General features: G+C 43.5%; 1 protein-coding gene across 1 annotated transcript; it reads left to right on the top strand.

Annotated features, from left to right (window-relative positions):
- Nucleotides 1-11584: 11584 nt before the first annotated feature.
- Nucleotides 11585-19416, top strand: GABARAPL1 (GABA type A receptor associated protein like 1). The gene is made up of 4 exons (XM_024579360.4): nucleotides 11585-11943; nucleotides 16134-16212; nucleotides 17281-17399; nucleotides 18141-19416. Exons 1-4 carry the CDS (start codon nucleotides 11854-11856, stop codon nucleotides 18204-18206), a joined length of 354 nt encoding a protein of 117 aa, XP_024435128.1. The 5' UTR covers nucleotides 11585-11853; the 3' UTR covers nucleotides 18207-19416.
- Nucleotides 19417-27656: the final 8240 nt, after the last annotated feature.

The raw sequence follows: 27656 nt of genomic DNA, 5'->3' as shown, positions 1-27656 counted from the left end.
CAGTATCCTGTGGTTTTCACATACACTTGTCTGCTTGTTGAAATCACATGTACATGGTATAACAGGTGGCATCCTGGATGCAGAAGGTTGCTCCACGTGTCTCAGGTGAGAGGACCCCTGTGGTCCTTATCTGTTGGCACATGGAGATGCCTGCACCCACTTTAGCAGCTGCTCACCCTCCCTCATCCATGTGGACCAGGACTGGTGGATCCTGTCCCCTCTCCATGGACGTCAGTGTTTTTACCAGTGCCCAGCTATTTCATCAGTGCTCTGATGGGTAGTCTGGAAAACACATCTTTAGGAAATTGTGCAAGAGTTTCTGTGGGGCAGCCCCCTGGGGTGAGCCCTGCCTGGTGAAGGGGGGCACCTATGAAACGTGCACAGGTCCTGCACACTGTCCTCCCACAGGAGGCGCCTTTCCCTTTTCTCTGCAGGGGATCTGCTGGGGCCTCTGCTTCCTCACTCTGTGCCCAGGGCTGGCTGCCGCCAGACCAGGAGCCTGCCAGTCGGATGGGGACAGTGCTCTCTCCCAAGTGTTGACAGTGTGTGGGTCCCCATGGGGGAGGTCAGGAACCTGTGACGTGTAGTGGTGTGAGCACTGCCTCTCGCTGGAAGTGCACACACTTGTCCCTTGTCCCTGCAGAAAACACAGACTTTCGAGAATTTGCTGCATGGCAGGGATTTTAACATTTCTCTGGCCTTGGGGTGTAAGGAATGTTTTCCAGCCTGTGGTTTTTGTTTCCAGAATTCTGCATTTTTCTAGTTTTTGTTTGGGGCACAGGAAGAGCCAGACATTGCCTGCCTGGCTTCAGCCCTGCAGACACAATAGCAAAGAGGTGTCTACCTCGATATTATGCACACATTGCCCAAAGGGATTCTTTCCTTACTTCTGATCTCTAACCCATCTGGGATATTCCTTTACAGACATATATGAGCAAGACAAAAAGGTACCTATTGTAACATTCCACCTATAGAAATCATCCAGAGGAGGCAAAAGAAGACAGAGATGATCAGGCCTTGCCAGGGACAGAGGAGTGGGGTGTAGTACACCCAGTGCAGGGTTTTCTTCTGGGAGATGGAACATCATCACATCGATAGAGGTGATGCTGGCACAGCATGTGAATGTACATCATCCTCACAAGTGGCATAATATATAATAACAACAAAACCTTTTATTTAATGTTTCAATTGAAGCCAGCCCAGTGACACAGTAACATGAAACTAAAGGAATAAGGTCACAGCGGTGAAGTAAGAGAGTTCCTAGAGGGAGTGGGAAAATGAGCTCCACAACGGACTCTAAGTATTTCCAGAAGTATGTCCTCCTCCTTGGCAGAACGAGGACAGGATCAGGGAAATATATTTCAAGAGATCCTAGTAGGACAGGCTCAGTGAGGGGCAGCAGCTGGCTCCTCCTGGGCCATAAGAGGCTTCTGGATTGCACGACGCCCCAGAGCCTTGGAAATATGCGGAATGCCATGGTCTATTGAGGCACCTGGTTCCACAATGGAGGTGTGAAAACCATGACAGCAGGCTTAAGTGAGCCCTGGGTGGATGGCTCGCCCTGCCGCTCAGCAGCTGTGAGAGGGCTGGGTTCTTCACTCTTCGACCTTTCAGTGTGTCCAGGGGCTACAGTTGTGAGAGGACAAGTTATCACTTATATGCCTACATCCCAGTGGCCCACAAAAACAGAACACACCCCAAGCCTTCCTAGTAGCTGCTAGTGATATTACCCCCCAGGATACCACACCGCAGGTATACAGCAGATTTCTTAGCTGAGGTCTGTCTTTGCCCCTGTCCACTGGCTCGAGCTCTCATTGTGTGCCTGGCACCTAATCTTCCCAATAAGCTGGCCATGCACGCCTTCACCATCACACAAGGAATTCGCCTCAAAGCTAACCTTTCAACTCGGACTCCTGTGTCTTTCACTCTTCTCTTAGGGTATCAGGGGAGGAAGCAGCCTGCACCACCTTGGCTGAAAAGGTCTTCTTTCTTGCACGATGCCTATGAGATTTGGACGTCTGGGGCACATTGTGGTCGGTGGAGGGACCTGGTCCTTGAGATGGGTGTCCGTCGCCCATGACAGCAGCCTTGAGTGAGCCCTGGGTGAATGGCTCACCCTGCCCCTCAGCAGCTGTGAGAGGGCTGGGTTCTTCATTCTTTGGCCTTTCAAGGTGTCCAGGGGCTGCAGTTGTGAGAGGATAAATTATCAATTGCATACCAACATCCCAAAGGTCCCACAAACAGAGAACACATCGCAAGCCTTCTAGAGTGGCTGCTCATGATTTTCCCCACAGTATATCCTCTCTCAGACATTCCAGCCTATTTCTAATTCTCAGTTCTGTCTTTGCCCCTGGCCACCAGTTCAAACTCTTGCTGTGTATCTGGACCCACTCTTCCTGATAAGTTGGCCACCTCTCCTTCACCATCATAAAAGGAACTTGCCCCAACTCTAACCTTTTGACCCAGAATCCAGTGTCTCCTTCTTTTCTGATATGGCATCAGGAGGGGAAGCAGCCTGCACCACCTTGGTGATAGAGTTCTTATTTTTACCACGATGCCCCCGAGACTTTGGTATCTGGGGCATATCATGGTCAGCCAAAGGTCCTGGATCCCCAAATGGGTGTCCGCAGCTCATGTCTACAGATTTGAGTGAGCCCAGGGTGGATGGTGCACCCTGCCCCTCAGCAGCAGTGAGGGGGCTAGGTTCTTCATTGTTCAGCCTTTCAATGTTGCCAGGGGCTGTATTTCGATAGGAGAAGTTAACACTTGCGTGCTTACACTGCAATAGCCCTGCAAACCGAGAACCCACCCGGAGCCTTTGTAGTGGCTGTAGTAACATTGAATCTGAGAACTCCACTCCGCAGACATCTCAAAATATTTCTTCGCTGAGGTCTGACTTTGCCTCTGCCCACCAACTTGAACTCTCCCTGTGTGTCTGGCCCCTACCTAATAAGCTGGATACCCACTCCTTCACCATCCCGCAAGGAACTTGCCCCAAGTCTAACCTTGAGACACATACTCTTGTGTCTGTTGCTGTTCTTTGATGGCATTTTTGATCCATTCATTTACTGATGGCCACTTAGATTGCTTCCAACTCTTGGCTAAGTCCTAGAGGAGAAGATAGTCAGGAAAATCTCAGGTATTCCACACAGCAATATTTTCACTGATATGTCCCCTAGAGCAAGGGATATAAAGGAAAGAATAAACAAATGAGACTTCATCAAAATAAAAAGCTTCTGAAGGGCTAAAGAAAACAGTAGTAAAATGAAAAGAGAACCAACAGTATGGGAAAACATATTGGTCAGTGATACCTCAGACAAGGGTTTGATCTCCAAAATAAAGAACTCACACAACTCCATTCCAGGAAGACAAACAACCCAATTAAAAAATGGGCAAAGGTCTTGAACAGACACTTCTCCAAGGAGGACATACAGAGGGCCCAGAAACATATGAAAGAATGCTCAGCATCACTAGCCATCAGAGAGATGCAAATTAAAATCACAGTGAGGTATCACTTTCCACTGTTCAGAGTGGCCAACATAAACAAATCAACCAACAACAAGAGTTGGAGAAGATGTGGAGAAAAGGGACCCCTAGTGCACTGTTGGTGGGAATGCAGACTGGTGCAGCCAATGTGGAAAACAGTATGAAATTTCCTTAGAAAATTAAAAATGGAACTGCCTTCTGACCCAGCAATTCCACTGCTGGGATTATACCCTAAGAACACTGAAACACCAATTCAAAAGAACCTATGCAGCCCAATGTTCATAGCAGCCTTAAGCAAGTGCTTAGAGTTCTGTGAAGACCACCTGAAAGGGAAAGGAATAATGAAAATATAAATCAGACATGCTAGTTGCATCTTTTAAAAATAGTGCTTCTAATAAAAATATTTAGCTGCTAATGCTATTTACTTTGGAATGGATAGGTTAATGTTGTTAGAATCCTTCATTTCTAACTTTAATTCTAAAATGCTAAAGATTCCGTTACCATAATGAAGTTTTTTAAAAAGATTTTTTAATTGTTATTCTATTACAGTTGTCCCAATTTTCCCCCTTTGCCCTCTTCTGCCCACTCCCATCCCCATTCCCACAGCCAATTGCCACACCACTGTCCATGTTCATGTGTCATTTGTACGTGCTCTTTAAATGGTTTCTTCCCCTTCTTTCCACCATCCCCTCTCCCCTCTGGTCACTGTCAGTCTGTTCTATGTTTCCATGCCTGTGGTCTATTTTGTTCATTAGTTTATTTTGTTCATTAGTTTCCTCTTATAGGTGAGATCATATGGTATTTGTCTTTCACCTACTGGCTTATTTCACTTAGCATAATATTCTCCAGTTTCATCCATGGTGTTGCAGATGGGAAGAGTTCCTTCTTTCTTTTTGCTGTGTAGTGTTCCTTTGTGTAAAGGTACCACAGTTTTTTGTTCCACTCATCTACTGACGGGAACTTTGGCTGTCTCCAGCACGTGGCTATTGTAAATAGCGCTGCTATGAGCATAGGGGTATTGCACTGGGAAAGCAAACAAACCCACAAAAAAAAAAAACACCTTTTCAGAGTCATTGAAATTAAGAACAATGTAATAGCCAGAGGGGAAGGGGGAGGGGACAGTGGGGAGAAGGGTTTTCAGGAACTACTATAAAGGACACAAGGACAAAATCAAGGGGGAGAGTGGAATCGAGGGAAGGAGGTGGGTTTGGATGGGGTGGGGAGAAAATGCAGACAATTGTAATTGAACAACAATAAAATAATTTTTTTTAAAAAACCACCTTTTCAATCACTTTGTACTTGCCGAAACAGAAACTTCTAAAAACAATCTGTATTGTATCGAGTGTGATAACAGTATCCAGAAGTATCAATATCTACATCGCTGGAGACGCCTGAATGACCATTGCATGTTAGTTTCCCCAGGAAAATACAGGCTCTCCTTTTCTCCTGTGGGGGAAGGCGAATCTGAGAGAAGATTGAGCTCTGATGCATGCTTTTATCTGTGGTTTGGAGGCTTGAGTTGGCCTTAGGGGTATAGCCTACACACCTTTTTTAGAGGGTCTGATTAACACATTTAAGTTCACTTATGTACAGGCATACGGAGAAAAAGCAAAAATGGGATTTATGTAACCAATTTAAGAGACGAGCAAGAAAAATTGTGAAGTCTGGGAACAGCCAGCTGTGTTTTCTTTTCCCTGGGTAAACAGATTGGCTGGAAGGTAATAGGGAGGCCATGATGGGAAGTCTGCCCTGGAACGGGCTGACTGACTGGGAAGACAATTCCAGTGATTTATGGACAGTCCAAGACGCACTGAGGGTTCATCTGTGGGAAGTATTTTTGCATGTTGTCTCTGAGTGATGTTGGCCAGTGTTCTATCGGCACCTTCACCTTGGAGAAGCCAGAATTGCACTGTTCCCCACCTCAGAATTCCTCTTGATTTTCAGAGTTTGGAAAGGGTATTGTGAAAGTGGTATTATCTGAGTTGGAACCTGCTGGATGGTAGAATTTTAAACACCAAATAAACAGTATAAGAGCATATTCTGTCTTTGAGCAAAAATAGAAATAATGAGATTATGAATCATGGAGAGTGTTACATATTCTAAGGGGGATATAATAAGAATGTATCAGGAAAGATAGGTTGACATTTTTATGGAAAGCATTATACAGGAGCTTAAGCAGTTCGATCATTATCCTCTACGATATGAAAGCCATTGTTAAGCTTTTGAAGAGGGAAGGAGATCATGTGACTTGTAAGCTGCTTGGCTGTAGGGGAGGATGAATAAGAGAAGTGAGATGTGGAAGACGGGGAGGCCGTTATGGCCACTGAGCTACCCCACAGACAATACTTTAACTTCGTTCCTAAAAGCTGTTATAGGCAAAGTTATATATAAAAAAAAAAAGGCAGGCTGAATTTAACAACTCTCCTCTTTATTTCAGCTCCACAGTACTCGTCTTTAATTGTTAATGTTGCCCTTCAGTTATTGTAGTCCTTGTTTGGCCAATGATACCAATGTTTCAAGTATCTAGATCTTTCTTTTTAATTTATGTTCAGAGAGAAGGGAAGGGAGGGAGAAAACATTGATAGGTCACTTCTCGCACACCCCCAACTGGGGCCCTGGCCCACAGCCCATGCATGTGCCCTGGCTGGGAATCGAACCACCAACCTTTCAGTTCATAGGCCAGTACTAAATCCTTGAACCCCACCAGCCAGGGATAGACCTTTCTTGAGTCCTCATTTGTATATCAAAGTTGTCTGTACAGGATTTCTCCTATACTCCCCTGTTGCACTAAGAATTTGCTCCCCCCTAGGATATTAACACTAATTAGTATAGGTGGTACTGCTGAGTACTACCCTTTTCCCTCTCCCAAATGATTTATACGTTCAAACTCAGTAAATGCCAAAGTAGATAAATGCAAATCCAGTTCAAAGGGGCAAAAGTTCATTGAAAATCAGATAAGCGTTAAGTAGCGTTACCAAATGCACGCGGACAGCGCACCGTTAAATGCTCCAAACCGTGCTCTCTTCTGTCAGCCTTGGGGGCTGCACCGTACAGAAGTGACGTCCTTCGCAGGGAGCTGACTGTCCGAGCTGGTTTTACACTCCACCTCTTCGGACTTTAAACACCAAAAGGAAAAACATTTTGCTCTTAATTTTAAATTTATTTATTTTCTTTTTAAATCAAATGGATACGTAGCTCCTCCCTGCCACAGACTCTTACAAAAACTCTACTTTTGAGATGATTTTGTAAAATTTACAGTTCTCCAAATACTATGCATATGCTGTTGTTCTTGATTTTTATTTTTAGTTTGCAGCATCATTTATTAACTTGCCATTATAAAAGATGAATACTTAGCCATTTTTAATTATGATGATTCTTACATTTGCTCCTGTGGAAAATGGAAAAAATTCTTTTCCTCCTCTGGTTCTTTTGGCTGGCCCAAATAATCAAATCGATAGGAAGCAGATCGACAAGCGAAAAATCAAATTTAATTTGTTGGGTGTGGGAACCCCACATACATGCGAGACCTTGCATACATGAGAGGTTTGGAGAAAGACAGGAGGCTTGAGGTTTGTAAGGCCTTCTGAGCTAGAGTTAAGATAAGCTGCCTCGGGGGCTTCCAAAGGTCATTGCAGGGTGATAAGAAGAGCAGACGCGCAGTCAATAGTAGTTTGTCCTGATGTGCAGATAGGTCAAAGTTCTGTCTGATATTCTTTTATGGGTAAGGTCTAGTTCAAATTCCTCCATGTAGTCAAAGCAGGGGGCAGGGGAAGGAATTTCTCTTGAGTCTAAGCTTTTTTTTTTTTTTAATTGAATTTACTGAAGTAACATTGATTTGCAAAACCGTACAGGTTTCAAATGGACAACTCAACAAAGCACCATCTGCACCTTGCATCACGTGCCCATCGTCCCAAGCAGTCTGTTTCCTTCCCCGTCCCCTCCCTCCTCCATCTGGCCCTCACCCGCCTTCTCCTCTAGCCATCACCACACTGTTGTCTGGGTCTGTGTGTTCTGTGGACATTCTTCGGTTAACCCCTTCGCTTCTTTCATCCATCCCCCACCCCTCCCCTGACAGCTGCCAGTTTGTTCCTTCTATCCATGCCTCTGTTTCTATTTTGTTTGTCAGTTTATTTCTTTTCTTAGATTCCACATATAAGTGAGAACATATAGTATTTGTCTTTCTCTGACAGGCTTATTTCACTTAGCATAATAATCTTCAGGTTCATCCATGCTGTTGCAAAAGGTAAGAGTTCCTTCTTTTTTATGTCCACGTAGTATTCCATTGGGTTAATGTACCACAGCTTTTTATCCACTCATCTACTGAAGGGCATTTGGGCTGTTTCCCAATCTTGGCTATTGCAAATAATGCTGCTATGAACATAGGGGTGCTTATATCCTTTCCAATCGGTGTTTTGGGATTCTTAGGATATATTCCCAGAAGTGGGGTTGCTGGGTCAAAAGACAGTTTCGTTTTTAATTTTTTGAGTAAACTCCATAGTTTTCCATAATGGCTGCAGCAGCCTGCATCCCCACCAGCAGTGGATGAGGGTTCCCTTTTCTTTACACCCTTGCTAGCACTGTGTTGTTTGTTCACTTATTTATGACGGCCATTCTGGCAGGTGTGAGGTGATATCTCACTGTGGTTTTAATTTGCATCTCTCTGATGATTAGTGAAGTTGAGCATCTTTTCATATGTCTATTGGCCATCTGTATGTCCTCTCCGGAGAAGTGTCTATTCAGGTCCATTGCCCATTTTTAATTGGATTACTTATCTTCCTGGTGTTGAATTGTGTAGGTTCTTTGTATATCGCCTTTAGTTCAAAGTAATCTGCATACCACTGAGCATAACTTGGGTTGGCTTCTTCTGAACTCCTGAAATACCATGACACACCTGAACCTTTCTTGTGCCCTCCTAGCTTCTAAATACAGTTATATCACAATTTTGACTAGATGAGTATAATGGGAAGAAGGGTTTATGGGTTACAGTTTTGGTTCTTTCCCTTACTCCTTGTCCAAGAATGGTGTAGTCACTTAATCATTCTATGCTTCAATTTCTTGTTGTAAAATGAGGACAAAGTGAGCAAATATACGTTACACTATTTTATGTGAGGGTTATGGGGGTTAATATACCATACTATTTGTAAAGCTTGTAGATTAAAACATTAAGGACTATCAACCACTTACACAGTATTGGAGATTATCCTCACCATGTGCTAAATTCTGTTGTCCCATGTCTTTTCCTTTCTTAGTTTACTTTTTTATTTTTCAGGTGTTTTCTGAAAACAGATGCACAAGAAATGAATTTTTGGAGAGTTTCCATGTCTAAGGAACATCTTGTGCTACCCTCATAATTTAAATGATAGTTTGGCTTGTCACAAAATTCTGAGAAGAAACATTTTCCCTTAGGATTTTTAAGGCATAACTAGCTGTTATAAATAAAATCTGACCTCCCTTCCCCACTTTCTGAATTCTCTCTCTCTGAGACTCCTAGAATTTGAATGTTCAACCTTTAATTTACATCCTTTGTCCCCTTTCCATCTCTTTGTCTTACTATTTTGCTTTCTAGGAAACTTCCTCACCTTTATTCTAATGTTTCTACTGACTTTTCCCCAAAGACTACAGAGAATCTATCACCACTGAATGATATTAAGAAAAGAAATGACACATGAAATATGATTACATTATATTTAGTCTGGTTTCAGGGGGCTAGCGCTCTCTCTCTCTCTCCCTCCCTCCCTCCCTCCCTCTCTCTCTCTCCTAGAAACAATGAACACAAAAATCAAAGACTAATTAAGAATGAGTTTGTCCTGGTTGGCATGGCTCAGTGGGTTGAATGTTGGCCTGAAAACCAAAAGGTCACCAGTTTGATTCCTCGTCAGGGCACATGCCTGGGTTGCAGGCCAGGTCCCCAGCTGGGGGCATGCAAGAAGCAAGCAATTGATGTATATCTTACACATCGATCGATGTTTCTCTCCCTCTCTTCCTCTCTCCTTTCCCCTCTCTCTAAAAAAATTAATGAATACTTTTTTTAAAAAAAGAAGAAGTTTGAATAATGGTGATTTTAAAACATGCTCACAAATTCTCTAATATTCCTCCCATCTGTGGGTTGGGGCCAAGATCCATTCACCTACTGAAGGACATCTTGATTGCTTTTAAGTTTGGGCACTTATAAATAAATGTGCTTAAAACATTCATGTGTTTTTAGGTGGACAGGAGTACCCAAGCTCTTTGGGTAAATACGAAAGAGGATGATTGCTTGTAAGAGTATCTTTAGTTTTCTAAGAAACCACAAAAGTGTCTTCCAAACTGGTTCTACTATTTTCCGTTTCCCTCAGCAATGAATGAGAGTCCCTGAAATGTGAGCTTTTTAATATTTTTTAAAAATTTGGTTATAAAAGGAATTTGAAATATTTTATTTGACCGAATGTGATAATTTATAAAGTTGTCTTCTGTATAATATTTTAAATGGTAAGTTGAAAATAATGACAGCAAACTTTAGAGGTTGACAGATTGGGTATTTTGAAGACACCTGAGGCAGAAAGATTAACTGAAATTTAATCTCCAAATGATTTTTCATGTATAAATTGCCACTGTCCTTACGTGTTTTTTTTAAATAAGAGTTAAAACCAGAATTTTAACTCTTTTTTCCAGTTACTTCTTTCCAGTTTCTTCTTTCTAGTTACGATTTTTTTCCAGTAGATTTGATCAGAAAACAACAGTCTTAAAATATCCATCTCCATTGAAATTACTTTTCTCAACTGGTTGTAAAGTATCCCTTTGAAGATTTTGCTATATTTGGGTCAAAGCTAAAATAAGCTAGATTTTTAAAATTGAAAATAAGGACTAAAAAATATAAACATTTAATGTGATAAAGTAACTGTTGGATTTCCACACATAAAAAGAATCAAAAGGTGCCATCATGAAGTATGGCTATGAAATTCATTTTTCTTGTTTCAATAATGCAACTTACTTTCTTTTATTTTGTGGCTTTTTAAAATCAGAGACCCTGAGAACTTGATACAAGGTAGGTGACAGGGGCTGCTCTTTGTCTCATATAATTTTCAGAACTCCCTAAACTTATTCTGGGCAGAGCCCCCCTTATTCCTCCCCCCTCTTTAATCTTTCACAATTCTGCTACTCTTCCCCAGTAGGTCCCTGGAATCACTGCCATTAACAGTGGTTGGAAAGGCCTTAGACCCTTTTCTTTTAGGTGAGGTACGGGGGCAGCACCAGAGGGCAGCAACACGGGACTCTGGCCCACCACCCTTTCCAGTGGTGCTTTCTATCCACGCTGGGGACACAACCAGTAGTACATTCTTCAGGTTAATTTTTGCATAAGAAAACAAGAATGTGTGAGAAAAACTACTGAATTAATCCCTTAAATCTCTTGATATTTTCTTTTCCATAAGACAGGCCCAACTTCTGAGGTAATAGGAGAACGTGCATCATTTCTATATTTGAGCATGCTTGAAGCCCTTAGTACTCATGACAGACATCCGTTCTCTGGACCTGGATTACATCCGATGCCCTTCACCTAACAGTCTGTCTCTTCGAATCCCTGAGTCACGTTTGTTTCTGTTCCTGCGCTAGGAGCAAATTGCAGCACGAACCCAAACGAAATGACGCCAACGAGGTGAAGGAGGGGTCACGGTCGCATGAAGCCAGCCTGGTTTCCAAAGTGCCAGGCGGTTGCATTTGAAGGAGCAAAGGGCAAAATGCAAGCACGGGTCATTTCTGCACTGGCCTAAGAAACCCGTGGACCCTCAATCCCTCTTTCCCCAGATTCCAGATCCCAACCAGCTGGAAAAACCTGGGTTTTCTCCACGTTAAGTTTGTTTTTGGGCCAAACCAAGAAAAAGCGAGGGAGGGGGAAGAAGACATCTTTAGAACATATGTTTTGTTTTAAAACCATCTTTAACGTCCCACTTTTCATAAAACAAGGAGTAAAATCTGTTTCCGTTTGCAACGAACGCTATTGGGGGAAAAGGTTAGGTAGGAAGAGAACACAATGAAACTCGCAAGGTGCCTGCCCCCGGGGTCCCGCAGGGTCCGGCACGCTGGGGGCGGGGCGAAGGGTGGGGCGTCGTGACGTCACCACATCGACGCACCGCCTGGTTGTTTTTGTGTTCCCAGCTCTCGGGAAAAGCCACCGGAAATTCTTTACCTGGACACCCCCAACCTGCAGACGGGAGGATCCGCTATCCCTTCCGAAAGCTCTGCCGAACTGCGCGGCGTCGAGAGCTTCTGTCTCCGTGGCGATTCCGATACCCGTTGGAATTCGGTGGAGGGAAGCGAGACCAGAGAGACGCAACCATCAGCGAGGAAGGCAGGCCCCGTCCGGGGATCTTAGGAACCCTGCGGTCCATCATGAAGTTCCAGTATAAGGAGGACCATCCCTTTGAGTATCGGAAAAAAGAAGGAGAAAAGATCCGGAAGAAATATCCGGACAGGGTCCCTGTGAGTTTCGGGGGAGCGGAAAGGGGGGGCACGGGGAAATATGGGAAGGCGGGGGGGTCGTGATGGCTGCCTTAAGGGACAGAAGAGCGCTGGTCCCTAAAATTACTTAACCCAGGACGCTCTTCACTGCGAGGAGGACCAACGCCCTGGGCGTTCTGACTGCGGACCTTTTAAAACGCATATGCTAAGGGCCCGTACCCATCTTTGGAGCTGACCGCATCCTTCGGGCGAAGCCTACGTTTGAATGACTCAGCAGTATTCAGAAGCCGTGTAGGTTGGGAGGTGCTTAAAATGTGGCTCTTGTGTACATTTGCTCCCTTTAAGACTCAGGAAAATTGTTTTGGGGGAATAATCTATGGTTTGCTCCCATAGGTTTATGCCTTAGCTGGTTCTGTCATAATCAAGTTGACTTTGGTCCTCATTGGACCAAAGGTTTGGGTTTGGGAGGCTAAGATTCGGAAACCAGTTTTTACTTATTTATTTACTTATTTACTTATTTATGTGTTAAATTCTCTGAAGATTGGAGGGGAGGGTGGGGAGTGCCACAGGACAGGCCTGGCCCAGAAAACAAGGTCACGTTCTCTGCGCAACAGCCGGATTGCCTCATTCTTGGCTCCCGGGGCGAGTGTGGGGCAGCCAGCCTTGCTCCGCTACTTATTCTGATCAGATTGTAATTGGACACAATCAGGAAAGCCTGAGGCGTTTTTCTCTCGGTTTTTTTTTGGACCCTGGTTAATGTAATAAAACTCATACAGTTACTGAGGAGGAATTGAGAGGGTATCTTTCTGCATCCGGGCGTTTTTCCTGTCTCCCCTCCCCCCGCCACTTGCCTGGTTTTCCTCTCACGTAGGCTGCACAGCAGGATTGGAAGGCAGAAGACTTTTGTGTTAGAGGAAACAATAACCGTTGGATTTGGGAGCTGAAAGAGCATCTTCAGGCAGGGACATTAAGATAAACGCTTGCTTACAGATAAAGGGATTGCGGTGTTAAGATGTGCTTTCTTTACCAGCAGGTGCTCTTGGCCCTCCTCTCCAATCCTTACCCAATTGTCCTGGTCTCACAGCTACCAGAGCAGTCTGGGCCTTAGGCCAGCAGCAGAAACCCCGAGCAGTCCTTTTCCTATAAGCAAGAGGAGACTTGCGGGCTATTTTTTCCCTGGAAATTGTGCACAAAAAGGATTGCTGGTCTCTCATTGGATGACTGCTTTAAAAGTTTCTCCCAATTCTGGTGGTGGTATACTTCTGATAATAACATATCAGTGTGACAGTTAACTTTTATTGATAGTTTACCATGTTCCTGAGCATATTCTGAGTGCTCTGTAGTCGTCATCCTCACACCATTAACCCCCCGCTGCACAGATGAACACTCTGCAGCACAGAGAAATGATGGTACTGCCTATAGGTTTCACCTGGTTGGTCCGTGGAAACCTTGCATTGCAGCCCTGCTGCTGGGTCCTTCATGCTGTGTTTCTCGGTTTCTAGTACCGTTCTTTAGAATTACGTGGATACTGCGTTCCTCACACTGTGAGGTATTGGCAATAGAGAAATAAGCAGTTGCTTCTATCGAGAGTTCACAGAGTAGTCTGAGACTCAGTTCTAGTAGCTCTGTATAAGTTACAACTCTGAAATGCACCCGTTCCTTAATCTAGTTAAAATTCCTGTTTCCTTAAAATCAAGCCCATCGCATTTCCCTTTGCATTCACCCAGAATATTTCAGGTAATTCTCCCTATTCTCTTCCTGCTAGGTTCAGTGTTAAATGTTATACAAAATTGTATAATTTGTAAACTCTTAGGACCGTGGATCAAAACTTGCCCCTCCAGTTAAGTGTTAACTAGTGTCGAGCCTCCCGACTGCTCCTTAGGTACTTTGGCCCGTGACCTTTTTTCTGGTTGTGACGCAGAAAGAAGAGCTCTGCTCTCTGAATTCTGAGATTTGATTCCAGTTTGGGGCAGGACACGTAATCTTGCTGAAGTGTTCTGTTTACAGAACAGGTTGGAGTAAGTGATTTCCAGCGCCCCTTCCAGCTGGACCGTTGGCGGTGTTTGGGGGTGTTAGAGCAGTCACGCACTGTGACTGCTCACAGTAGCTCAAGCTCAGGCCCATCAGCATCTCTAGAGCTGCCACACCTGAGTAGGTGTGCTCGTGCCTTGAGAGAGGAGGGTTTCCTGTGTTCTTGAAATGATCTCAGTAGCTACAGTGTATTGAAAACCTGCAGCATTGCAGGAAACTCTTAGGCACTGACTGCCTTTTTTTTTTCAATCGTGAATAGCCCCGAGGAGTACTAGCCACATTTCATTTCACAGATGAGAAAAACAGAACCAAACAGACAAAGCCTCTGGCCCAGGGCCCACTGTGAGTGAGTTGGGATTCTTTGAAACAGGTATTTTCTGGTAAACCAGTGTTTACCCCTGGTTTGCCCCTCCCCTTCCTCTCCCTCTCTGATCATCCCACCCCCCAGTCTCGCCCCGCCCTCCACTCTACCCGGGGATTTCACCTTTGCAGTTGGTCTTACTTGCTCTTTTCATGCTCCCTTCTTGTGGTTTCCTTCACTTACTGATCAGAGCTGGAAATTCCAGGTTTCAAGGTTCCTGCTGGACACAGTGCTGCATGTCCCGTTTAGCTTCGAATTTAGTACCCTGCTGCCTCCTGACCCTCCTGATTGTTGGACCTTCACTGGGCTCTCTCTGGGTTTTTTTCCCTAAATATTTATTTTTAGAGAGAGGGGAAGGGGGGGTAGAAAGAGAGGGAGAGAAACATCAATGTGTTGTCGCCTCTCACGTGCCCCTTCCTGGGGACCTGGCCTGCAACCCAGGCCCCTGCCCTCACTGGGAATCCAACCGGTGGCCCTTTGGTGCGCAGGCCCACGCTCCGACCACTGAGCTCTGCCAGCCAGGGCCCTACTTTTTCTTTTTAATTTCTGATTCACATGTCGCTACTCCAGTTTTAATTTTTAATTGTGTTATCTTGCTCTTCTGGTCTAAATGGTATAGTATTCTTTTTCTCTGTATATGTAAAGTAAACTTTTCACTATTTTAATTAGTCCCCTTAAATTTAAAAGCTTCAGACCCCTCCCTCTAAGCCAGTTTTTATGTTTAGATATTTCTATATAATTTACAGAGCATTTCATATAAAATTCTGTGGATTATTCAAGTTCACCGTATTAGTATAACTTTCTAAAGGAGGTGTTGGAAAGTTAATCATCTTTTACTCATTGGAATACTGAAGCTCAGAGAGGTTTAGGGACCTGTTGAAGGTCACACAGCTACTAGGGAAACTTGTCCAAGGTTTATATCTGCTGCTTTAACCTCCCATACCCTCTATCTAAGATGATGATATTTTCTAAATGAAAAATCTAAAGCTCATGGATTCATAATAGATCTTTAAATATTTAAAACTTAAATGTGTAATATAATATACATAGTTTTTAAATCTGTAAATACTAAATATTTTTTGTAATTTAAATTAAATATATTTAAATATTTTAAATTATAAATGTCTTCTATTTTATATATCTGCATGCATAAAAGTCTTTAATTTTTATGTTGCTTCATTTTTTCTTTTCATTACAGAAACATGATCTTTCTAAACCTTCAAGTATTATAGAAATATTTATAGATGTTGAAAATCCCTTGAAATTCTAACATACTCTTGATAAATAGGTTATTGTACTGATATTATATTGCAGAATGTCACACTATAAGAAATATTTTACTACTTTTTTTATTTAAAGTGTCAATACTTTTTGTCATACTCAAAAATTTTGACAAAATACAAAATTTAAACCATGTTATCTATAGCTTTAATAAATGGCATTTGCAAGAAAGGAAACTGGTAGGCACTCTGGCCCATCTGTGAATACCCAGGCAATCTTAATGCTCTAACTAAATACCAGAAAGCATGTACCCTGTAGTATATTTTACAGGTAACTTATAAATACTTAAAATCAAGGTTCTTTTTCCTTTTCATCGCATGCCCTTTCCATCCTCTTGTTATTGCAGTAATAAAACTACAACCTTTCCAAGAAAGCCCATTTCCCCCATACACTTGTAAGGGGTAAGGGAGAAAAAGAAATGGAAAAATGTTATTGGCACTAGTCGCACTCACTCCAAATAGGGTGATTGTAGGGTGTGGAAGGGAAAGTACTAGGTTGGATTCTGTAGTTTTCACTCCCTATCTCTGCCCCCTCTCAGGTGATCGTGGAGAAGGCTCCTAAGGCCAGGGTGCCTGATCTGGACAAGAGGAAGTACCTAGTGCCCTCTGACCTCACTGGTAATGCTCTTCTTTCCCTTGCCCCTTCCTCCCATGGCAGAGCACTCCCAGTCCTCCTTGCGAGCATGAGATTGTGAGACTGAGGAAGTGGGGTTGAAGAAGTGAGGTGTGTTTCCCGGAGAATTAGGCGATTCAGAAACGGTGGCATAATTCTTCCCCATGACCAGTTCCCTTAAGTGATTCCCACCATAGTGCCTCCGTTTGAGTTAGACACAGGGAAGTGCAAAACATTGAAAGAGAAGATCAGACGTCAGTTAGTTAAAGCACTTAAAATCAGCTGTGTCACTGTGATGTCAGTTTCTTCCAAAAGAAATTCCGGACTAGTTTCTTGCAGGGGATCACATTTTAGAGATTCTCAAGTGAATAACTTTTTTTCTCAAGCTGCGTTTTCTTTGTTTTGGGGTTTTTGTGTTTTGTTAACATTTTATAGATACTGTTTGAAATTGCTGAGGATATATTTATTCTTCACCTTGATCCTTAGCAGAATCACTGCCTCCATGAGAAACTAGAAAGTTTTCTAGATGTTTTTGCTCCAGAGTTCCTGGATTTAAATATCAACCTTCTAGGACTTTGTCAGTCTTCGCAGTGAAAGGGGAAAGCAGTGAGCTCCACTCATTGTCCCAGCATTGAGTGATGGCGCTAAGACTGATTACTGGAGGCCAGGAGACCTCTTCCCGTGGCTAGTTTGTCGTAAGATGCAAGTGTGTTTCAAATCAGGTTCGACAGTGCTGGAAATGTTTCGGTCTGGGTGTGCATGGTATTCCCTCAGGGCCGACCTCAGGCTTGAGTGGGTATGCCAACATTAGGTCTGAAATTGAGTAAAACATGGGAAATGCCTATTTTCTGAGGAATAAGCTCCTCGCTGGCATGTTAGGGAATACAAGACTCCTTTGAGTTTCACTTTATTTCTACAGCTATAGATAGGACAGTACTGGGTTCTGTTCAGATGGTTTGTACAGTGGTACTTTAAAGGGAAGAGGTATAGGAGGATTTTTTGCTGGGTCTTAACCTTCTCCTAATCCCTTATGTTCTTCCCTCTTGCCGTTTCTAAAACCTTCCTTCATCCAGTTGGCCAGTTCTACTTCTTAATCCGGAAGAGGATCCACCTGAGACCTGAGGACGCCTTATTCTTCTTTGTCAACAACACCATCCCTCCCACCAGCGCCACCATGGGCCAGCTGTATGAGGTAATGGTCCTGGTCCCAACAATACCGACGGGTCGGGTGTCCTTCAGCTCTTGTTCCAGTGCTTTTTGGTAACATGCCCGGGAAGTGGAGCAGGAGGTGTTGTCGCTCAGGATCCACGTACCCAGGCTCTGGGACATTAGGTACCACTTGTCCTTTAGGAACGGAGCAGCTACTAGATTCAATCCCTTTGAGCTATTTTCTAGTCTTGCCTTGGTTGAGTATTTTAACATGAGGTTATCTTTATTGAAAGCAGGAAATGGCTTCTGATTGTGAAAATTTCAAATAAACTGAAATTTATAATTAAGGCAAAATCTTTAAATTGTCTTAAAAGATAAACTCAGCTGGGAAGAATATGTTATGTGATTTTGTTTGGTTGAATTGGTAAATTGTCGGAATCTATTATGAGAAAACTAGAGTAAAGGACTTTATCATTAGTAGTATATATTTCAATGTGTGTGTTTTATGTATCTATGTCCCCCTTGCTAGAATGAGCTTTTACAGGTAAGGACTATGCCCTAGTCATGTTTGTATCCCTGACATCTGTGTGTATGATACTCTCCATGAAGGTTTTTTGTGGACTTACGGTTGAATTCCACCAATTCTGAACATTCACTGTTCTTCCTTTTACTGGGGTCTACGATACACCTTCCATACTTACTTTACAAGGTTGTGTGAGGATCACAGTCCTGGAGATACAGAATATGATTATGTTTCTAACCTGTCCTCTTACCTCTTCCCCAGGACAACCATGAGGAAGACTATTTCCTGTACGTGGCCTACAGTGATGAGAGTGTCTATGGGAAGTGAGTGGTGGACGTCCAGCAGATGGGAGCACCTGGACTCGGGGGTAGGGGGAGGGGGTGTGTGTGGGACTTGGGGAAGAGAAGGGGGGGCTCCCACCGTGGAGGAGACAGAAGGTGAAGACATCTGGAAACACTACACCGCACACACCGTCACCATATTTTCACCTGCTCAATTGATATTTTTTGCTGCTTCCTCAGCCCAGGGAGAAAGCATGTCAGGACAGAGCTGTTGGATTAGCTTTGCTTGAGGAATGGAGACGATACAATTTCACAGCATTGCTGCGAATTTTTGTTTAATTTTTTTTTTAATAGAAGAGTCGGGAAGTGAGCAAGTTGGGGCCAGAGATGATTGTGGACCAGCATCGACTTCCTGCTCTTCCCTTCTCTTTGAGCAGAGATTCTCTTTTTGACATTTGCACAAGTTAGATAGGGGAAGAGGATGGGAATGTTTTAGGACTACTGGTAGTGGACCATTCCTGGGGACCAAAAGAGACACATTGTAATGAAAACATTGTGTCCCATCTCTCCTATTGCCACACCTCTTCTCCACACCTCCTCCTCCCCCTCTCCACCCCCCCATCCCAGTCATAATGTCCCACACGAACACCACAGTACTGCCTCAGTGGTGGTGATAGGCACCTGATAGAAATTTAGATAGTGCTCTCTTACTTTAGGAAATTAGGGGCCAGGCGTGAAGGATATGCGATTAGGAAGATAGCTGTGTGATAGCATTTAACTGGAAATGATGAAGTATTGAACATCTCTGCCTAACCTGCTGTCTCTCTGGTGCCCCCTTTTCCCTACCCACCGTGGAGTTTAATGAGCCTCGGCCGTTTCCAGTGCGGACTCAAAGGATGTCCTCCCTCCCCGCTGTCCCTTCAGCCTCACATGCACAGAAATGCTAAGTGGTGGCCTGCTTCCCTCTGTGGGTTTTCATTGACTGCAGCTGCTAGTTAGAAACGTTTGAGGGGATGACTTTTAGTAATTTGTGGGTTTCTGTTGATTCTGATTATTTTCACTGTAGGGGTTACGGGTGGGGGTGGGGAGCAGGAATTGCACTCGGACGTGACATTTCAGTTCATCTCTGGTAATGAAACAGGTCCTTCCGGTGGCGGGGGGGATCTGTGTTGATTCTGTCAGCTGCAGGCTCTTGTGTAATGAAGTTTATACTGTCAGGCCAAGGAAATAAAGTGATTGCATACCTTAAAAACCCACCGTGAGTTCCGGACTGTTGCCTTGATTCAGTGTGTATTAGAATGAATGACAGATGGGTCCTCCGAGCAGGAAGTGTTGAGGGGGTGACTGTTAGAATGTTTGCTCATAGGCCGTCACACATGTACGTGTTTACTGACTGAAAGTTACGTCCACAGGTAAAGGTGGACATGGGGAAGTGTGTCTGGTGCTTTGGTGGTGTGTGTGTGTGATTTTCCCCCTGAAGATCAATGCTTTGTCACTGCTTTGTGTGAATTTTCAGAGGTGAAGGGGGTAGACCGCCCACATCAGCATTTAGGGGGTGGAATTGGGGAGTGCTGCTTACACGTGCAGATGTCTAAGCCTTGTCCTAGTTTTAGCCCACTCAGAATCTCAGCGTAGGTGCCTGTGTTTTCAATCTCATGAGTCTGCCGCACACTGAAGGTAGAGAGGTGTTACTCCGTGTAGTTGGTTTTGCTCTAAGTCCCAACCAACCAAGCATACTCCCTCCACACCTTGGTCAGCAGGACAGGCACCTACGTGAGCCTCGTAGGGTCACACAAGCTTGGTGTCTTCTGACCATTTCAGTCCTTGAGACAGTCTGGGTTCATTATGTGGGTAGGAAGTTGGAGTGCAAGTTATGAGACAGTGAAAAACAGATTAGCAGAAACTGCATTCTTAAAGAACTTTAAAACCCTCCTCTGGCCCTTGAATCTCTTGCGTGGATGTCCCCAAGTGGTGTCTAAGTCTGTAGAGTGTTACGGAGTATATTAGAGTCTCTGGAAAGGAAGTAGGTGGTTACTAAAGATCAGGGCAGGAGTCCACCCATCACTGAACCATGCCCAGAGTACTGACTGACAAAGGCCAGGATTGAGAGGGAAGGAAGAAGCCCAGCAAGCACCAGAGGAAGGAAATTAAGCGCTAAGGCCCCTAGCCAGGTAGCTCAGTTAGAGCATCCTTCTGATAACACCAAGGTTAAGGTTGTGGGTTCATTTCCCCAGTCAGGATACATACATGAATCAACCCATAAAGGTATAAATGCATGAAACAAATCAGTGTTTCTCTCTTCTCCCTTTCTTCCTCTCAAATTAATGCATTAAAACTAAGGAATTTTGATGTTGACACCAAAGCACTGAAAATAGACACCTGTCGTTACGAAAATACTGAGGTGTTGCTTCTGATACAGCCAAATGGAAATGAAGTTACATTTTGAGGCTAATAGACTTAGTCGCTGCCTAGGAATGAGAAGGGATGAACGTTCAAAGTAAACACGTCAGATCCCAGTCCTCTAGACACGTGCACAGCACTCCCTGTCATGCAAGGGATTGTGGGTTATCGCCAAACCAGAGAGGGACTTTGAATGTAGAGCCTCTGTGTCCCTAGGAGGCCTTCACTTAGTTCAGTCTGACCTGTCTCTAGACTTCTGTTGGACAAATTTGTCCTTGAATGGGACATTACATAGCATGTTAGACCAGGCCTCTGATGTTACAAATCCACAACGTTCAAATAACTTGGCTAAGTTCAGAGGCAAAGGCAGGCTGGATATTTCAGTGGTCTGGTGTGGACTTGATGCTTTCCTGAACGCCAGTATCTTGGAGCCACTCCCATGTTTCCTGCTAGTTAAGTTTCAAAGTTTCTTGGGCCCTTTGGCCATTGTGAGTCACGTCTCAGGGTGAAAGCAGTTTAGGAAATGTCTTCACTAATAATCTGGGTCCCATGTCCCTATGTAAGGTTGACCGACACCCTGATAGTTTTTTCTGGGAATCAAGCTTAAATGATGTGTCCAATAGTCCCATTTTCCATGTGGAATCAGAATGACATCATTACCATCAGGTGAGTGAGTCCAGCTTTTACTATATATTTTGAGAGAAAGAATTCACGTCTATTTGTAGGGTAAACATGCGTCTAGGTTTACCATGGAGAGTCTCAATTTATGCCTATTGTACCGATTAATTGATGTGTGCTTCCTTATTTCACTGTTACAAGTTTCCCAATGGACGAGAATATTATGTGATCACTCTCTTTATACTTGGTGTAAAATGGGAGCTTATTCGCACCAGAGAGAGAGAGAGAGACACACACAGACACTGCCTTTGTCATCCAGGTACCTCCTGCCCTAGTGCGGCTGTGAACCCAGTGTGGATGGAAACCAGAAAAAGAATGCCACTCTTGAATGTCAGTTTGCCATTTTTCCCCCAGTGCAGAATTGTTTTCTTCCTATAAAGTACAGTGCATTTTAAAAAGTTTATTGTGAAGTCAGAGGTTAAGATTCCAAAAAACAAACAGATGGTGTTTAGCTAATGAAGAGTGGTAAGTAGGCAGACAGGGGCACTGCCTGGCACAGCTCCAGGGGCACCATGGGGCTTGCTAGTGGGAACGGTGCCCCCCGCTTGTGTACAGGCCTCTGGCGGTTATAGTGCCCTTTTGGTTAAATATTGCCACTTGTGCCAGTTGCTGTGGAAATGTTACATTTAGTAAATACATGTTGTATTTGTGTCATTAATCACCAAATGTGTACTAGGAATGGTGTAATTTTGAGATGGTGTGTGTGGGCTGGGGCATGCTGTACACTTGCCCATGGATACAGCACCAAGTCAGCCACTACAATAAACAAATGTATCATTTCTGGAAAATAAACTAGTGAACAAATCGCTTTCAGCCAGTGTTTATATATAAAGACATGTGATCAACTATTTCTAGCTGTGTTTTCTTTCAGATAAAATTTCACTCTAAGAGATTTGAACAAACTCCAAACATTAGTCTTCATTTCTTTTTTGTTCTGTTTCATGTTTGTTGCATGAAACCACCAGTTATTTTCAGGACCTGGCCCATTTTGTCCTGGAATGGCTCTGAGTCCATGCTGTCACTTCAGTGCAGCCAGAGAATTCCTGCCTGCCACCCACCTCCTCGCCCACCGCCTTGTTTACCTGGCTGTTCCGGTGCTCCATCTGCAATTTGGTCAGCTCTGCCTGTGGCATATCATCCTGTGGGTGACTCATGGCTACAGAGCTTGCTTTTCTCAGCTATTTGGTATATAGTTAAAAACAAACAAACCCCAGAATGAAAAGCACACATTTGAGTCCTGTGTCAAAAACAGATGGTGGTAATGTCCGTGGAGTTGCTTTTCTGAATTGTAGGACCATTTAAAAATATTTTTCTCTTATTCTGCAGTTGACATGAGCATGAGCACGTTGATACTTTGTAAATCTATACGGCCAGGTTATTTTCAAAGTTTGAAGTAACAGGAAGTAGTCAAATGACATTTGGACATGCTGTCGTGCAGGCGTACATATATTTCAACAGTGACTAACAAATGACGGAAGGCATTCTGGTGCGTATTCAACACGGGACCATCTCTGCTGACGGTTCTATTTCCAACACAGTGTATTTATTCAAGGTCCTATGACTTCGGATTAGAGCTGTTCAGCACTTAAGACTTGCACGAAGTGACCCTGAGTTCTTGGACAAATGATTGAAACACATTTTCTATGTTTGCACTAATAGTAGGCTCAGCGTTGTTCGCATCTTGCAACAAAAGCATGATGATTGCTTCCTGCTTGGTATCCAAAGAATAAAAGTAACAACAAGCCAATATTCAAAAGGGTGTTGACATTGGCTAGCTTTCTGCCTCTAAGTATTGGCTCAGCTGTCATCTCAAGCCCTGAGCACCCTGTTTAGTATTTCAACGTCCTCCCCCACTCAGCTCCGCCACTCATTCCCACCTTGCTCTGCTTTGTACTTGATGGTTAGCACTGATCGCCCAACATTTTAAGTTTATTGTCTGTTTCTCACTGGATTTGCAAGCTCCACAAAGGCAGGAACTGTGGTGTTCACTGGTTGATGCAAACTAGTTAGAATAGTGCCTGACGTATATTCAATAGATGATCCCAAAATATAGTGAAAGAGTAGCAGCTACTGATAGGGCTGAAAATTTCCATTCAAGGGTTTGGTAGTTCAGTTAAGAACTACATTTTTTTTTTTTTCCCTCCAGAGCCTTCCCATGTCTCTTCTCAGTCTTGAACGTTTTATTTCCTCCTAAACTGTAAGGCTCCCCGTGAGACTTGCAACCAGGGGAGCAGCTGACCAAAAAAAAAAACAACAAAAAAACAAAAAAACATTTTCCATGAAAACACAGCTATAAAAGGACCATGAAAGGAACTTTGGGAAGCCCTTGGAGCTTACTAGAAAGAAGATCTGGAGACAGGAAATAGGGTTCAAATCCCAGCTCTGCCACTTAAATTAGCTCTGTGACATGGGCCAGTTTATTTTTTGTATAAATGTAATCCCCAATTCCCTTCCTGTCAGATACGATAATTACACCATAGGTTGATGTGGCTGAAATCCTTTGCAAACCACAAACATTGCATATCAGGAATACATTTTATTTAAGACATGGCAATACGGCTACTTGGCAGGAAAAATCAAGATTTTTGTTTTGGTTCACTGGTAACACCGCAGGATATTAATTGGCGAATGCAGGAAATGACATGAGTCAGAGAAAATGGAATATGTTGAGCTGGGTGTCTAAAGATAGCTGGCAGACTTGATGAGAAACAGCTGAGAGGCCAGTGTTCCTCCCTTCAGCTCTTTGAAGACTGATTTTCTTGGAGCTGCCATTTATCTTCAAAGATGGCACTGCTGATTTTTCGCATGTCAGCCGGAAAACGTGGAGGTGGGACCAAGAAGCTAGAAAATTTTCAGCACTATCAGGCTGGAATTAATAGGCGCTTTTAAAAAACTTATTTTAGTTTTTCTGTTAATAATAAAGTGCCCAAATATTAATCATGTTGTACACACATTAACAAACACAGTTTCCCTCCCTTTATACCACCCAAAGCAGGATGAAGTATAAAGCTGCCTTCCAAAGAGGATGCCCTCGGCTCAGGGGTCCACAGCCCAAACTGCTCTGCGACCGGAAGCACTTTCCCCTCCCGAGGGCCGCCCAGGGCTGCGGTTGACTGGTTCTGGGGTGGCGAGTGAGGCGTCTTTTCTCTGCCTTTTTGTAGTCAACTTTCTAATCCCCAAATGACAGATGCCTGAAGGACCCACACTTCTCATATAGAAGTGAGCAAGAAGGTGAATTAAAGGGCAGGAAAGAAAACAAACGTTTATTGACCAATTGTGTATATTTGTATAAATCACTGTGCTAGGTTCTTTTTAAAAAATGGAATGTATTGGGGTGATATTTGTTGGCAAAACCATACAGGTTTCAAGTGTACAAGTCAACAAAACCTCATCTGTACACTACATTCTGAGCCCATTGCCCCAAGCAAAGTGCCTTCCATCCCCATGTCCCCCACTTCGCCCACCTCCACCTACCCTCCACCCGCTTTCCTTCTGGCTAACACCACACTGCCATCTGTGTGTATGTGTTAACATATATGTTCTTTGGCTGATGCTTTCACCTTCTTTCTTTGAGTCCCCCTCCCCTCCGACAGCTGTCAGTCTGTGCCATGTATCTATGCCTCTGTTTCTATTTTGTCAGTTTATTTTGTTCATCAGATTCCACATATAAGGGAGAACATATGGTGTTTGTCTTTCACTGACAGGCTTAGTTCCCTTAGTATAATACTCTCCTTAGTTCTCTTAGTATAATACGCATGCTGTTGCAAAAGGTAAAATTTCTTTCATGGCTGCATAGTATTGCCTTGTGTAAATGTACTACAGCTTTTTTATCCACTCGTCTACTGATGGACACTTGGGCTGTTTCCAGATCTTGGTTATTGCAAATAATGCTGCAATGAACATAAGGGTGCATATATTCCTTTGAAGTAGTGTTTTGGGTGTCTTTGGATATGTATGTAAATTAAAACCAAAATGAGATATCACCTCACACCTGCCAGAATGGCCATCATCAATAGATCAAGAAACAAGTGCTGGAGAGGATGCGGAGAAAAGGGAACCCTAGTGCACCGTTGGTGGGAATGCAGACTGGTGCAGCCCTGTGGAAACCAGTATGGAGTTTCCTCAACAAGTGCAAAATGGAACTGCCTTTTGCCTCTGCATCATTCTCAACACTGTCTTGCTGAATCTTGGAGAGTAATTGAATATTTTGATTAAATTTGGCTGCTAACTAAGGAGAAGACAGGCTAATTTTTTCAAGACGAAAGGGCTAATGTTGCGCTCCATGTGGTTACACTCAAGCCCAGGTCCAACCTTCATGCGTGGGTCTTCCCCGTGGTCAGCGCCGATTAGGGCCTTTAGGGGTTCCATGCAAAATTTTGATCAAAGATTGAAGTTGTTTGTCATAGTCCCTTGTCCTATAACTGAGTTGTTTGTGCTTGCTATTTACAGATATACCAGGGGATTTTACACCTCAGGCCCTCTCCTTGCATTGCCAGTTTGCAAAGCCCTTCCCCGTCAGTCACCCTCCCTGCCCACTGACCTCCCTCCAGGAGTAGCTCCTGTGTGAGGATTACCTCACACAAGGTGCAGGAACAAGGGACTGTAAAACAACACAGACTTCAAAAAGATGTTTATTTCATTCTAATCTGAAAATGGTCAGGTTTGGCACAATGATGGCTCTGCCTCAGGGAGTCCCAGGCCACTCCTACGGTCTGCTCCACAGCATCCTTATCCTTAGGGTCAAGGGCACCTTGTGTTCCTGTGATCGATGGCGGGAGAGACCCACAGGGTGACAGCACCCAAGTCAGCTGTCCCTCTATCGCTCTCTGTTTTTCCTCCACTTTTAAGTCCAGCTCTCTCTTACGGAAGGTTCCTTTAGGCACAGGACAGTTCCCCGTATTTTACTGGCCACAATTTAGGCGCCCCGCCACACCTAGTTGCAAAGAAAATTGGAAATTTTTTCCTTTAACCTAGGTGGCATCTGCCTGGCTGAAAACTTTATTGCTGTGGACCCAGAGCATGAAGGGTGCTCTTGTGTGAACCAGCCCCTGATAACTCCTTTCCCACGCTGGGAAAATTCAGCAACATGGTTCTCAGTGCAAGCACTATATCCTGCATCTCTGTACTTCTGTTAAAACATCCTTATGTTTTATTGTGCTACTTTTTGTATTGTTTGTTTTATTTTAAAGGTATCTTGCTCACCAAATGGTGCTTTCAGGCCCTCAAGGCCTGGGACCATATTTTAAGTGTCCCTGTGCCCTGCTGGCCAATAAGTGACTAGGAACAAGTGATCACTGAAGGGAGGAATGAAGGACTAAGCATATGGATGCTCATACTACAAAATGATGTTTGCGTCTTGATGAAGACTAACTGGAACTTGAAGAAAACACAATCAGTTGGGAGGGCCTATGGGAGGAGCTAGGGCTTGTGGAAGTTCTCCTTTACGTAAGTGTGAGAACCCTGCATTCAAGAACCTTGCAGGAAGTACTCTGTTTTTATAATAAAGCTCTATTGTTCTAACTTCCCCTTCCCTTAACCTTCTTTCCCTGACATAAATACCTTCACCTGGCCACACAGGCCCGAGTACGCACTGCCGTGGAAGGTCTGCACGCATTGGGTTGCAGCCTTCCTTTTTCCTGAATAAATCCTTTTTGGTGACAAAAGGCCTAGTTAGTATTTTTTAATAGACAGTATTAACTCTTAAAACATATCCACCTAAGCTCTTTAGCTTAATCTAGACGTCGCCTGGCATTAATTGCTTAATCAAGCGATTAAGAATCCCTTCATCTCATTAATGACGTGAATTTTAGTAATGTTATGTGGGAAATATTACTATAAGATAAACTTAGAATGTGGTATTTGTAATACAATTAATAACTTCATGAGTGTGTTTAATGTACTAATTACATAGTAATAAAACATGAATGTTGTTAAACTCCCAGGGTCAATTTTATTACCAGGGATAAGAAGAGACTGAGTTTTTTAAATGAATATAAGGCTAATTGCCCTGCTGTCTCTTTTTCTATCTCAACCAAAAACAAGTCACAATGGACTTAAGACAGGTGGATATTAAGTAAAGCTAGTAGTTTGAATCTCAGTCTCAATCCTTTGTTTTGCTTGTAACGAGTTTGCGATAAAGGATAAGCAATTTGCACGATGCTCCCAGTTATAAATTTTCAACCTATTTTGGAAAGTTAATTGCTGGTATATTTATAACTTGTGAGCATATTTGTAAAAGTTCTCTCTCTTTTTTGTAGAGAGTAAAGTTTTTATTAACTATCCAAGAAAGGAGAGGGGCATGGTGTGGAGAGATGCACCAGCATTGAAGAGCGGGGGCTGTGAGGTTTTATTGGATTAAAAATGTGGGGGGTTGGTTGTTGTGAGACCCCTGGGCTGTCAGGGCATTGTAACAGGAAGC

The sequence above is a fragment of the Desmodus rotundus genome, chromosome 3 (genome assembly GCF_022682495.2).
Source record: "Desmodus rotundus isolate HL8 chromosome 3, HLdesRot8A.1, whole genome shotgun sequence".
Taxonomy (NCBI): Eukaryota; Metazoa; Chordata; class Mammalia; order Chiroptera; family Phyllostomidae; genus Desmodus; species Desmodus rotundus.
This window is presented reverse-complemented; position numbering and strand designations above follow the sequence as displayed.